Source organism: Netta rufina, assembly GCF_964035555.1.
Source record: "Netta rufina genome assembly, chromosome: 9".
In the NCBI taxonomy this organism is placed as follows: domain Eukaryota; kingdom Metazoa; phylum Chordata; class Aves; order Anseriformes; family Anatidae; genus Netta; species Netta rufina.
Genome location: NC_140132.1, coordinates 16029777 through 16044704, shown reverse-complemented (window position 1 = coordinate 16044704; position 14928 = coordinate 16029777). Strand labels below are relative to the sequence as shown.

General features: G+C 43.1%; 1 protein-coding gene across 12 annotated transcripts in view; it reads left to right on the top strand.

Moving 5' to 3' along the window:
* LPP (LIM domain containing preferred translocation partner in lipoma) overlaps positions 1–14928 on the top strand; it is a 317139-nt gene that overhangs the window by 243457 nt on the left and 58754 nt on the right. For all 12 annotated transcript variants that reach the window (XM_084292045.1, XM_084292042.1, XM_084292043.1 and 9 more), the window contains one exon: positions 2228–2351. In XM_084292045.1, the coding sequence (XP_084148171.1) occupies positions 2228–2351 (124 nt within the window). The remainder of the gene's footprint in view (positions 1–2227; positions 2352–14928) is intronic.

Below are 14928 nucleotides of genomic sequence, written 5' to 3'. Positions count from 1 at the left end.
TGTTCAAGCAAGATTCATGATCAGCTCTTAGGAACAAGAGAGCAAAGGAAAAAAATGCTGTTCTTCCAAGATTAAATGCTTTATATCTGGCAGCCTTAATTGGCTTATTAATAAACCCTTTTTTCAGAGTTATGTTATTTATTATTTCTAATGAAACAGTTGTTAACTAGCCTTCTAAAAACAGTCACAAAACACTGGCCAAGGGCATCTGGTTATGCTGGGTCAAGTACCTGGCTCTGAAACTCTTAGTCATGTGAATAGCCTTATCCACACCAAAATGCTATATCCCACCAAGGTGACACTTACAAGGCTTTGAAAGCAAGTGCAATTCTGTGCATCATACAGGCACGTCTCCCCATATGAAGGAAAAAAAAAAAAAAAAAAAAGTTGTGGTAACCCAAACACAGCATGGTTGCATTTGTACAATAGAGTTTATGGAGCTGTGTGCGGACATTCAGGATTTCCAGATGTTCAAGAGCTTACTCAAAACAACTGCTAGGCATCTAGAAATCCTGGACTAGGGTACAAAAGCCTTGAGTACTGCTCGGGAAAAATTCTTCAGCAGAAAAATAAAACATCCCTGGGAAAACCTGACGGTATGGTTGGTTCAATCTGTATTCTCAGCCAGGGATGCCGGACACATGGCAGATAGACCTTGCACAGCCTTACAAGGACATTCATCCAGCTTGGGGCTTTTTCCAGGTTCCCTTTGTTCCAGGGGACTGTGCCACTCAGCTCCATTGTGCAATGCTACTCTGTTAGAGAGCAAGAGATGGGCAGGCAGCAGGTACAGCTGTCCTATTGTGTGTGCAGAGCAAATCCAGCACTTCCAAGAAGTGCAGTTGTGCTACGGCACTCCTGGATGCAGCACATGTGAGGTAGGTCAGGTCAACAAGCAAAGAGGGGTGATGGTGTGCAGCTTAGCATGGGCCCTAGAAAAATAAATATGACAAGGTCAGGAACGTGCAAGTGTTTGGTTTCTTGGAGTGGATGATTGAAATATTATTGCTAAGCGCCGTTTGGAGACCTCTGCATTGATTGATGTCTCATTTGAAATCTCTTTCTTGCCTGAAAGAAAAAAGGCATGAAAACATTTAGCTAATTCTCTTGCAGTGCTTTAAAGCTGCTGTTCTTGTTGAACATGACTGGCTCAATAAGGATTCGCCATTTCAGGTATTGTCTGTGTAAGCTAGGTAGAGGTGGCCAGTGTTTTGTTTCTCTGGCAATCTTACATTTTCTCCCCATGTAAACAGGTAAAGTGCATGAAAAGTGCTTCCTAATAGGCTGATGTTCAGAAGTTTCATATATAAGGTCCAATCTTTGATGAAGAGAGCAATTGATCAATTAAACAACTTCCTGTACTAAAATACTGCATTTCATAAATAAGTCAGTTTTCCCATGCAAGTCTTTCAAGAAAGCAGTGCACACAAGGAAAGCTTCTGTCAGCATTTTTTAATCCTGAAATGACCGAGTTTCTCGCTGCAGACACCAAACTTAGCTTCTTCTAAGAAACTCTTAAGCATGCGACTATTTCTGTGCTTCTCAAAATATGCCTGTACTTCTGCTGTTTTCCAGGGAGAAGACTCACTGAGACAGACTTTAAATATTTAATGCCAGCTGTTAGCACATGAAGGCCAAGAGGTCTCAATTTTTAAGCACATACTAAAACCTTTGTATCCCCAGTACTAAAAATCTGTGGACTAGCTCCTGCTCTCGCTAATGTTAACAGCGGGATTTGTGTCAAAACAAACAAGAAGAGAACATAACTAGCAGCTTGGAATTATCTGTCTTTGTCTATATACTCCACCACTGTAGGAATGATTGTTCTAGCATCTCCTCTATTGCATTGTTAAATGATGGAAGCTTTTGCCAAATCCAAACTGAAAAGCTTCCAAAGCCTTTTTTCAGCGCTGGAAAATGTTTGTATCAAGTTATCCTTGGAATAATTTTCTTCTTTATTTATTGCTATGTGCTACCCAGTAGACACCTAATTATGAGGCACAGAGTACTTCTCATTCTAATAGGATATATAGCACTTCACTGGATGTTTTTAGGAGTCCATTTTCATTACATTAAATGGGATGTTTACTTGTATGAATCCCTTGGGCTTTACAAAAAGCTAAAAGACAAAGAATGAAGTTCAACACTGAACAGTCAATAGACCCTTTTACTGTAGGGGAATTCTGTTATACCACATCACAGACTGTTTGTTCTCTGTTTTTTTTAGAGTGGGTATCCGAGCTCTGGACCCGCATCAAGCACTCCTGCCTTCAGGCCTGAGGATGAGCTGGAACATCTGACCAAGAAAATGCTGTATGACATGGAGAATCCTCCCTCTGATGACTACTTTGGTGAGCAGTGCTATGTCACGTTGAATCAGTCTGTCCATAGCCCCTTTCTATATTTACCAGGTTTGGTAACAGGAAAGCCTGACAGCTGCACTATTAATGTAGTGACATTCCTATTGATAGATTTGCTTTCCATGCTTCGGCTGGAAGTGTAATCATCCATAGGAATTCCTCTGTAATTTCAGCATAAATCTCATGCTCACTTGCTGTAAGTTTACAGTCTTCCTGGTTATAAAGTGGAATTTTTTAATGTCTGGTTCATTTTGACACCACCTGTACCCAGCTTCTGTATTACCAGGCTGAATTCAGGTGCTGCATGCTGTACTGCCTGCCTGCCCTGTTCCTCCCTTCTCATTTCATCTGCAGAAAGCCTGGCAATGTAAATGCGTTCTGCTCCTGAGGCATGGATTTTCATTTTCTCTATGTTGGCATAGATTAAAAGGAAACTGAGTTTGAGTCAATCGGGTTAGTTTTATATGGACACCCATTAGCCCAGAACTGGGTCCAGCAAATACGAGGAAGACAAATCTGAACTGATTGAGTATAACCGATTGAGCATAACCATATCATCTTCCTTGCCTGGCAAAAAGATAAGCAGTTGATTTCCTTTTGAAATGGTGTATAACTGAATTATCTCAGACATCTATAGGGATAAAATGCATATCTTACTTCTACAGGAAACACAGGTGGTACAGGCTAAACTCCGCATTAAATTCATGAGACTTGGGCATATTCAATACATCTTGCCCATGTGCTTAGCTTCTTACGGGCTTCGGTGATAGAATTGTTAGGAAACAAACTGCTTTAGTTTGTAAGGTTAAGTGCTAGGGGAGGCCATTTATTTTGTCCTCGTTGCCTTCCTTTATTTCAGCAATTCTGAAAAATTTCATTTAGATTGCCCTGTAGGTCTATTGGTTATAGATTTTGGTTGGCTTAAAGAAACTTCAGTGGTTTTGTGTAATCGAAAAACAGGTAGGACCAAGGTTTAGCTAATAAACAGAATGTGGCAGTGACAAGGATCTGATTACATGAGAAGGTCAAGATGTTCTCATCAGATAAATATTGCCCTGTGAGATGGGGTAGGTATCGGTCTCCATGCTCCATCAGTACCCTCTGCTTTCCACAGCCTCCACCCTCAGAGCCAAAATGTCCTCTCTATAAACATTGGCAATCATCAGAGCTGATGAGAAGCACAGATCTGAGATGTAAGCAAGAACTACTTGCTGAAGGGAAGATAACCAGAGAGCATTTTCTGTGTTGCTGCATTTGACTTCGTCTCTGCCCCATACCCATTTGTGTTCACTCTCTGATGTTTTAAAAGGGAAGCAGCAACCAAACAAACATAACATGTATTTAGCTATTAGCGTGGGCAGGCAAAAAGGAGAAACCTTTTTCCTGCTCCCTTCAGGCAAATGGCTGAAGCCCTAAAGCATGAGATTTGATTACAGTCATTTTCTTAATGCAGAACCGTAAGTGGCAGGAGCCGAACTGAAGCCCACCCCACTCTTCCTATAGCCCAAGAAAGTAGTCAGGTTGAACAAAGAATTTGAAGACTCACAGGATCCAAGGTCAGAAAGGACCTTGCCATTATACAGCCCAGTGTCCTACTCTCAGTTTCTCCCAGAAAGCTTGATTGAATCATGACTTTAAAAAAAAAATAAAAATCTAATCTTATCTTAAAGATTTCAAGCAATGGTGAGTCAACCACCTACCCTGATAAGCTGTTCTAGTGATTAATTTTCCTCACAGCTCAGAAATTGCTTCCTGAAGTGGAGCTTTAGTTTTGTTTAGCACTTGTATTTATGAAGCTGAAATGCTAGGGTTTTGCAGACTAATAATGTATCACTAGGATGGCTCTGCTCCGTTTGGGAGTGCGGTACATCAAAGCTTTTACTTCCAAAAAGGATGCATAGCTCAGAGGGTTGGAACATAAAGTCTCTCAGTGTTGGGTCATCAATTTAGCTATCAGATGGGAGGTCAGACCAATGCCATGCCAATAGCTCTTAATTCTGCAGGAGAACAGGAGATGGAAAGGAGCCTCCACAGCATTCAGAAATTTTAAGAGTGCTTTTGCTACAAGCAGTAGCATGGTCAAAGATGGAGTGATGCATGATGCAAGCTGGAAGATGAAAACCCATCAACCTTAGTCCTATCTTGGGTGGGTGATGCTTAATTACAAGCTGCACCTGACTGATCTAATTGCATTAAATCTATGCCACTGAAGGTCATCTCTGAAACGGTTTCCAGCCTTGGCATTCTTGATGTGCAGATGAACTGCGTGTCGGGCTGAACTCCTCGTCAGCTCTCTAAGCACGCTGTGCCCCGTGCAGCAATTTGGGAAGCACAGCCACAACTAATTATATACCTACCAAGAAAAACGCAAAACAAAACCAGCAGTCCTGGGGCACAACTGCTTTTTATGGTTGGATAAAATCAAAGAGGTGGTCTGCCCTCATCCTCTTAGGTTCGTTCCAACCCAAGCCACTCTCAGGGGAAAATGGTCTCTGGGATCACAATGGTTGAGGCTTTTTGATATGGCAGCGCGGGCCAGGAGTTTTGTACTAATTCTGGCTATGTCAGAGCTAAATAGCCATCTACTTGAGCTGTCAGCCTAGTGCCTTGCCACAACTTCATGCTCATGCGGAAGGAAGAAATTAAGTGTGGGAGGAAAAAAAGAGTCTTTCAACTTTGGTTAACTGTCTGAACCAGTATCTCTGCCTTTGTTCTTTATTTGTTTAGCATGGTAGCGTGGATTGTACAAGATTCATATGGCACATTGATACAATTATCAGAAAAAGGACAAATGGGCAGAGACATTGACTCTGATTTGCATTAAATATCTTCTGCCTGAGGTCTAAATGCCATGGTAATTGTAGCATACCAGATAGCTGTCAGCTAATCACTTTTATTAGTTTGAATTTAGAAAACTGGATTTCAGCATATTAAAAGTTGGTTAAGAACAGATAGGTTTTGAATTGAGGAATCTAATTAACCTTGCTAGAAAGCTGCAAGGCGTTATATTAAGTCATGAAAATAATTTGTTGGAATAATTACATTTGAACTGTCAGGCTGGAGAAAGGTCATTTTACTTGGCCCGTCAGCACTCTGGGGTCTTTTCTGTAACCATCTTCCTTCTGCAATTTCACTTTCTGTATCTCCGGTTTGCAATCAAGCTATTTTGTTTCAGCGTGGGCAGAGTGGGGGCTCCTGGGGAGGGAAGAGGAGTAGGAGCCACTCAGGGCTCGTTGCCCTGGAAATACCGGCTGGTGCTGCTGGAGGCTGGGTGAGCTGAGCTCGGGAGCAGGACAACCCGCACTGCCATCACGTCTGTGCTCACCACAGCACCTCTCTGTAGCTTCCCTGGGTGCAAACGACTGGAGGTGGTTTCAGAGATGGGGAAACTGCTCTAGCCAGTGATTGCTTACCAAAGCACACCCAGCTGGCACCACGGCAGGGTTCACACTGAGGAGCCAGGGCGCGTGGCAAGCCAGAGAGCAGCGTGCTGTAGGCACACTTGGGAGCAGCAAGATCACAGTTTGCAGCTGTTTGTTGCCTAAACTTAACACCACACCATGATCTACTCACTGGGAAATCCTCTAGCTGGCACTGGCAAGGCAGGGTTTAAGCACAGAAGTATCATAACTCAGTACCACAATTAAAAATAGATATATTTTAGGAGTTAAACTCGCATGCTGGTTATTCTGCCTTACTCAGTTTTGTTGAAAGCCCACTCTACTGTACTACATCTAAGAGCTGTGATCTTTGGTCTATGTCACCTTCTGCCCTCTTGTAGTTTACAGAATGACTTACTGAGTGACTTTTCCTCGGAAGTCCTTGGCAGATCAGCAAATTGAAGTCTCCTAAGTCTAGGCTACTCTTTACTGCTGATTCAGTTGCTGATTTGTGGTAGTTGGCTGTCTTTAATCAAATCCCTTTTTATTAGAAAGGATTCCCACGTGTTATGCACTGTGCTGTAAGGATGCTTTCTCTCTGTCACAGCTCTTCCCATTGCTAAATGTGTGATTACAGATAGGCATGTTGAAGGAAAAATAGAATACTGTGTGGAGTGGAAATTGAATAAGGGTGGAGGAGGAGAAATGGAGATTTACGGGAGGTTAGGATGAAACTATCAAAATATTTTGTTGGCCACCGTGGGGAACTACAGCCCATGATTTTGTGTTTTTTAAAAGACACACACACACACACAAAAATCACAACTGTTCTGGACCACCGTTTCAAATCTCATAGAAAGAAATGACTTCTGGCAGCTTATCAGTCTCTATCGCCATGCAGTCAGTGCTGATTAAGACTGGAAAATTGCCATTGGGGCCCCTCATCTCCTGTTGCCTTCTGGACTATGTCCCAGCTGAGTCACTCCCCACAACGGAGGAGTTTCCCTAACTGGTGGGAAGAAACTTTCACTGGCATTTTACCGTAAGCGCTCAGAGCTACCAAAGCAGCCTCTTGTAGTTCCAGTGTATTGTAGGGATGCACAGGGGGAGAGGAGAGATGCTGAGATGGTCCTGTTGAAAATACTCAATTCATGTAATAAAAGGACTTCTATTTGTCTCGGAGCTAACAGTCCAGGAGATACAGTTTTCTTCTTTCATATTTACCTGATGTCCTGACTTAAGCAATGGTAGAGGTGGTGCAGAGTATGGTGCGGAGCAAGGCCAGCTAGCAGGATGCTTGGCTTCCTTTCCTGGTTCTCATCCTGACCTCTTGTGAGACCTGTAGCAGATTGATTTACCTCTGCAGACTCCATTTTTCCCCTTTCACCCAATTTTCAGTGCACTGAATGTGCCTAGTCCTTCAGACAGGAGTTGATTCACAGCAGCAGCTCTGTGAATATCCCCCGTGGAGAAGCCTTCATCTCCAACAGTTCTTTGAGATGCAGTGTCACAGTAAAGAACGATAAGTGCCACCAGGATTGAACCTGTCACGGTTCTGTCAACCTTTCCACCTACTGGCTTTGCACCTGCACCAAGCGTGATGTCAGAATGGCTGATGTCAGAATGGTGTCCCCTCGTTTTGCTGCTTGAGAAGCAGGACACAGGTTAGCAGGTAGCAGACCAAGTAAGGTATGGGAAAGACACTGATGGGTTCAGAGGAGCTGGAGATGAGAAGGCTCTCTAGAGATTGTGCAGGTAGGGCTTCCTTCACTTCGTCGTGTATTTGTTTCCTGACATAGCTCTGTGGGTTAAACAGTTCTAGTGTCTCTAAACCATATGTGGTCTGCATGTCATTTTTGTCTTCACTCTGTATTTTTGTAAGAGTTTCATTGGAATTACCACCAGAAAAGGAAAATGAAAGTCAATGTATTTTGCCGGGTTCTTCTGAAAAGGTTATTATCAAAAGATGCAACTATTATTAAAAGAGCATAATTGCATTGTAATTTCGCCATGTAACGTGATGCGTCATCGTGTCTTTTGTTTAAAGGCAGGGTTTCTGGTGCAAGAGAGCATCCGTCCTCATCTGAGCAACATCTGGGTCAGAAAATAGTAGGTTAGATTTTCAGCGACTGATGAGCCGACAGTCATTTTCTGTTATGCAACCACTCACAAAAGCAGGAAGAGCATACATATAATGGGGACCCTTTTCTCCACTGCAGTTCAAGTTATTATCTTTTATGCTCAAGCCATATTGTAGCATTTACGCTCAAGCTACAGCGTCGGGGAGCAGCCTGCGCTCGGGTAGGTCGTGGTGCAGTACCATCAGCATCCAGCTGCCCTCTTGTGGCCTGCCGCAAGGGGAGACATCCTCCCTCTGCTCCCCAGGGGCTTTAATTACCCTGCTAAATGGCTTTCAGAGCCTGTTTCTTCAGTCTCACTTCTGTCAGTGCTTGCCACCCGCATCTAACTTTATTTCAGGGAGTCCTGTGACTGCTGGAACATCAAGTGCAGGTAGGGGTTTGAGAGTGAATTTATACAGGTAGTCTCAATGCCTACAGCTGGCCCACAGTTCCAAGTGGGGAGTGAAAAAGAGGAGCCCCACGAGTGGCTGGAGAGCAAAACATACCATGTCTGCATGCATTTATCTCCAGCCATGAGTAAGGCGTGAGAAAGCACGGATGCAGAGCCTGTGAACTGATTTAAGTTGCTTTTCAGCATTCAAAAGAGTGCAAAAGTTTGATCGTTCCTACTCTGGAGTAGTTGTGGGAAATTTGTTTTGGAAAGCCAAGCACCCATATCTGTTTATGCTAGGAATCTTAGTCTTGTAAAGTCTTGAGCATACGTCCCTTAATGCAGATCGAGCAGATGCAGCAGTCAGGATTGAGGGGAGGCTGCGCTCTTGTAAGCTCTGAGCACCTGCTACCCACATGTGCCAAGAGACAGGAGCCTCGTGTTCCCTTCTTTCTTTTCATATCCACCCAAGAGTGGACGAGACTTTGCATCATGAGTGTTTCTGAAGTACAGTCACTTCAGAGACCAGCACTGCTTCACAGATGTGGTCTAAATCTTGCATCAAAAATAAAATTACCCGTTGTTGCTGTAGGTGATAAAATGCCAGCTGAAGCAGGTAAAAGGCAGCATGACAACCTTGGTGTTTTTAAGTCCCTCGTTTAGCTTGAATTGCTGGCAGTCAATCTAGACATATTTTTTACTTTTAAATAGAACTGATTTGATGCAGAAATCATTTAATGGAGAATAAGTGCAGAGCACCAAGCTAGCACTTTAGCAAAGGGATTTTGATGATCACCTATGTGCTGTGAAACAAAGGTGGGTTTCAGGTCGTGAATGGAATTATTTTTGAAGCAACAGTCAGAAAATGAAAGCTGACAATTTCCTGGTGTCTTCGAAGAGGAGTGAAACGTGATAATGAAATGTCTTTCTTAAGTACAGCAATGTTCTACAAGATTTCTGCAGCATGTTTAAAAATGAACATATCCATGAAAAAAAATTATTCTGTGAAGTTGGAAGTCATTTCTTATGTTGCAACAGGGCTCTTACCGTGCTAGATGCCGTACAAATGGATAGCAAAGCTCAGTCTCCTTCTGAAAAGACTTTGGCCAAAGATAAGGCTAATACTCAAAGCCCAAAAGTTAATAGCTCGTATTTGCAAACAAAGTCCATCCTTCTGTGGTGAACTGAGAAGCAGTTCAAAGAGAATCCAGTTTGTTCCATGATAGACTTACATGCCCAAACTGAACTGTATGTGGACTGAAATGGCTGAAGAACTGATAATGAGCCGTGAAGACTTCGTCTACAGGCCATTAGTCCGTAGCTAACTCAGGTCATTAAGAACCGAAAGTGTGACCTACCTTATGGCTGCTTCCTGCCCCATATGAAATGAGCTGGCTGGTCTCAGGGGGGTTCTCTGTGGGTACGTCATCACCTCACCAAAAACATAAATCGTGGCACCCAGAGGACCCCTCATTGGGAATCTCCTCGAGGAGGCCAGGAGCTGAAGGCAGACTGTTAGCCTAGGAGCAGGTGGGATGGAGAAGGTTTGCTTTCCCTCTCCTCCTCACTGTTGTATGGAGACAAGTGAAACCAGGATTTTCCATCCAGGATTTCATAATCACTAAATTCTCACTGACAGGTATTTTAAAAGGGGCTGTATGTTTGTGTGTCTATCAAGGAGTGAGAATGTTTCTCTGGATTCTAGTTTTATAGAAGTAATTTTCACTTCAGATCGTGCTTTGGAGTGTTTTAAGCCACAAAATTCTTTTTTTTTTTTTTTTTGTCATAACTTAAGTCTGAGTTGTTTAGAGATATTAAGGCAGCCAGTTTTGGAGCTGGGGTTAGAAACCACGCTTCCAGCCATGCAGTCTTGGCCAACTCTTTGTCTTTGTTCCAGCAACATGAAAACAGTTTCATTTTTCTTTGTTTAGAGTTAGTTTTGCACATGACCTGGCATAGAAGAGCCTTTCTTGTTGTTGCTTTTTTACAACTGACAACAGCTCACCTATTGTTTGAAGCTGGTTGCAGTAAATTTGCCATTGCTTCCATGTTATTTCGTGGCTTTTTTGTACGGCAGCGATATCTGAGGCCTGCTAGCGGGACTGCAGTCGTGCTGCACTATGTGCAAATTAACCATGAAGGAGGAAACAGTATGCATCCCTCTGAGCTTCCAAGCTGAAAATACAGCAAGGACCAGGAAATTATTATTGTCCTTAATTCACAAATGAGGGGCTGACTGGCTGAGCCGAGCTGAGTCACCCAGAGTCACGCAGAGAAGCAGTAGCAGAGTGGGAATTGAGCCTAAAATTCCTCCAAGTCCCGTGCCTTACCCACAGCCATGGCCTCGCTCCTATTATATGTGAAAAGCAACCAAATGGGCTTGTGAGCCCTGTCTGATGAGAAATCACAACTCTCTGAAGGCTCTTCCCAGCATTTAGATCACAGGCCCTATTTTCCAGGGTTAATAACACGGCTGCGAAAATAAGGAGGGGGAAAAAAAGCGCTCCAGGACCACACTTGGTAATCTTAACTGCTGTTAATATAATGTACCCACTAATGCTATCGCACTTTAGCATTTGGATAGTTCATGGCTATTATGAAAATTGATAATTCACCGTAGTAATCTGTTACTTTCCAGTCTAGCAAGCAGTGTCCCATGGGGGTGGGCAGGGGCCTGGTGTGGCATTTATTATTTCTTCTTTTGGTGGCATTTGCCTCATGCTGTCATTTTTGATACGGTGGTTAGTGTCTTGCCAGTAACTTTTGGGGGTATTTTGAGTGTCACTTGAAGTTTAGTTCGGGGAGAAAGGGCAGATTTTATCTGAGTGAAATGTGGTGAAAAAAAATTAAGCAGGGTTCTCTCGTGTGCTGGGTGCTCTTCTCCAGCCTGCTCTCTTCTGATAGAAATGCATCAAAACTGTTTGTGTTTTTTTTTTTCTTTCTCTTCTTTTCTTTATTTTTTAAGGAATCACTTTGACTCAGATTGTGTGAGATGAATCATAACCCACTTTCTCATCTCAGATGTGAAAAGAAAAGAAAAAAAAAATAAAATTCCAACTCTGCTGTCAGTGTCAGCATAATCAATACAGAGTGTTTCTCAGTGGTGCAAAGAGGTAGGGGAGTGTTGAAAGAATGAAAAGAAGCAGAAGTAGCCAAACTTTCCTGCTGCTTTTAGTGGGCTGCACTGTTTTCATGTCTGCAGATGCACCTTGCCGTTCATCATGTCATCTTGGACGTGAACACAGTTTTTGTGTCTCTGGCTACAACCCTAGGTCACAGCCTGTGCTCAGAAGTCAGGAGGCTGTCATCCCAAACTGACAGGGAAATCATGAGCAGCCAGCCCTGGCAGACATTTGGGACGCTACCAACAGCCAAGGGTAAACCCGTTGTGACTTGTGAAACTTGCCATTAGATGTCACCTGCCTGGACTGTGCACATGCAGTTTTTATCAGTATGGCAAACCACCGTGCCTGTCCCATGGCCTGGCCTGAGCCAGTCCTACTGAGGGAAATGGAAAACTTACATAGCAATAGGATCACTGGAGATAGGAGACACACCTGATACCTCTTCTATGCTTTTTTATAAGAAAAAAAAAAAAAAAAAAAAAAAGCTTTATTTTATGAACTTGCTCATTTGCATTATTTTTTTTTATTTTGTGCCTTCCAAGGTATGCACAAAGATTTAGAAATAGTTACCTCGGGGGATATTTGCTAAGAGTAGAGCTTAACCCTTGAAAAAAGGATGCTCACAGCACCAGGACTAGGGTGAAAAGGGGACAGCACAGTTTAGTTTATGCACAGATTATGGATTTTAGAAGCTGAAGAAATAAGTCTCCCATTGAGCACAGTAGTTCAGTAAAACACCCTGGCAATGAGAGACACATTTGTGGAGATTTTAGAGGGGTGCAACCATCATCCAAAGTGTAAGACACCCTCTACAGCTAAAGACCAGCACCAGGTCTTGGAATATGAATGGTTTTCTCTCATAGGTCCTTCCAAATCACTGCTCCAGCCATGCAAAGTTATTTGTTTAAAGCTCTGAATCAAGCTGTATTCAGTTAGCAGCAGTATTCAGCTTTAATATGCAATTTACCCAACAAATTTGGATTCCAGACAGTATCTTGAGAGGTTAATAACTTTCTATCTACCAAGTGCATGTTCTGATTTCTATCTGCTCTGTCGGGGTAGACCAAACAGATGATGCACAGCCTTTCATATCAGGGTGGGGAGGGAGTGGGGAAAGTCTTTGTGGGGAGTTTGGTTGGTTTTGTTTCTTTTTTGTCATTTAAAATTATACTCTGAAAAAAAAAAAAAAACAGCTTTTTAAAATGCCATCATTTCCTTATCTGCATGCTCTGAAAGCCAGGTGACTTCAGTTTCTGGCTTCCAAAAAACCTGCAGGAAGCCAGATGACTTCTACCTTGACTTTTCTCTCGAGCTGATGGATGGCTGGGGCACGACAATACTGACTTTCCACCTCTTTTTAACTCGGGGATTGTGTGCCATCACGTGACCTAAGAAATTGTGTCTGACTAATCTTTCCTAGAGGGAGACATTTGGAAGGGATGCTCGTGTAGGTCACTTATGCTCTGCAGTGCACTGTCACGTGCAGCCAGCTCTTCTGGACCAGAAAGTCCTAGCAATCGTCATTGCCAGCATGGAGCTAATTCTGGTCACATGCTCTCGTTGTCACCTCCACAAGCTGGGCAGCTGCTTCTCATTTCTTTCCTGTGGCTGGAAGTAGTGAGAATCCTAAAAGACATACGTATGGTGTGTGTATATATAGTGCAGGATGCTGCGTGGACCTTGGATTCTAATGGCACTCCCCTCTTTCCCATTCTTCGTCGCAACATCTCACATCAACTGATCCAGCTTTTGGTGCCTACAGGGTCTTGTGAAGTGTGAATATCTCTCCAGTGTTGGCAAGTCTGATGTATGTATATGAAGCAGAGAGGAAAGTATGGAAATGGGGACAGGACGGAGAAGGCTATGGCTACAGTAAGAATGGATGTGGAAGTGAGTTGGGCTATTTTTAAACCTTTCGGCATCCCTCCTTCAGAAGGGGAGCTGAGGAGAGCCAGAAGGGCTGTGTCAGTCATATGGGCAGCTCCTAGTGGAAGCTTGTCATTTAAACTCCTCCGGTCTCATTGTGCAAAACTGTGAGGATACCAGGTGAGGAGTGGAAACTGCTCTATTTGCTCACAACAGAGAGAGACACATACTTTCAGATCTGGAGGACTCGGATGAAAAACTGGACAGATAACACAAGCTTCAGGAGCCTTAGCAGGAGTGTCAGGAAAGTGACCTCCTCCAGGCTTAGTGCAGAGGGACATGGGTGTCCTGGGGGAACAGGTCTGTGCCCTGAGCTAGTCCTGGTCATGTCATGTTCGTGTCTAAAGTTGTTCATAAGGCCTGTTGATCTAAGGCTGACTAGGTCTTTCAAACAAAAACAATACTTCATAGAAAGCCAGTTAGTCTTGGGATCTTGGTGTTTTTCCCTGTAACATCTTTGTTCTGATTATAGCAGGCCATCAGGTGAGGATCTGTAACTAAACCATTTCAGGTGTGCCAGCATTGGCTTTTCCTTATGTTTTATCTAATTGCAAGGTGTTCACACACAGTCTCACTGCTATTGCCCATTGCAGAACAACTTCATTTCATTTAGGAGGGAAACAGGCTGACCTGTGATTTCAGATCTTGTATAACTGACCAAAGTCCCAAGACTGTGAATAACAGCTTTTAGGAATGGTGTGCACCCAGCAAATGTCTGATTACAAGAGCTCTTCTGGCCCAGGAAAATTGCAGCTGTTCGGATAAATGAGTAAGGTTTTACGGGATGATATTTTGGAGCATGGTCTAATCATGACACATAGTGGGTCACATCTCAATAGGTGTGTGTTGACTAGAAGATGTTCAAATTGGCATCAGCTTGGCTAGAGGTCTGGTTGATTAAATATAGCCTAAGCTCTCAGGAGATCAGTGTGTGCAGTGGCTTCATGCTTGTACTCTGGGGACAGGGCAGAGCAAAACAATATGTAGTGGAAATATCACTATAAAATGAGAGTCATATTTTCTTCCCCTGGGGAAACATTTTACTTGTTTTATCTCCCTCTTAGCTAGGAATATCCTATGGTGACCCCTAGAACCTCAAACCCAGCTTTTCCCTGGAAAAGCCTTTTACTGTATTGCAGGAAAAGAGTTTGGTAGGTCTTCAGTCTGTGGTCTCCAAAACACAAGCCTGTCTCTTCCTTGTTACAGAGAAGTTGCTTCGACTTTCTTGTGAAGCAATACTGAAATGATAAGCACTGGGATAGTAAAATGCAGACTTTTTCCAGGTTTTCTAATGCTCAGACATGGATCTGAAGCTTAATTCAAAAACTTAATCAGTCATCAGATCTAAAATGCAGTCTGGAGACTTCCCAGGAGCTGCATTATACACATTATTTCACAGGTTGTCAACTGTGTAGGGGCTGCAAAGGCGAGGCTTAGAGCAGTAAAAAACAATGAAAGATATTTCCAAAATGTTTGAAGCCTTAAAAATTTGCATTTGCATTGGGTCTCACCTCACATGGCTGCAATTCTGTGTTTTGGATGCTAGCTTCTGCAAACTGTAGCCTTTTGCTGGGGTGAAAATCTCCCACACGGTTTCCTATGTCGGGGTATGAATAATAGCTTCCC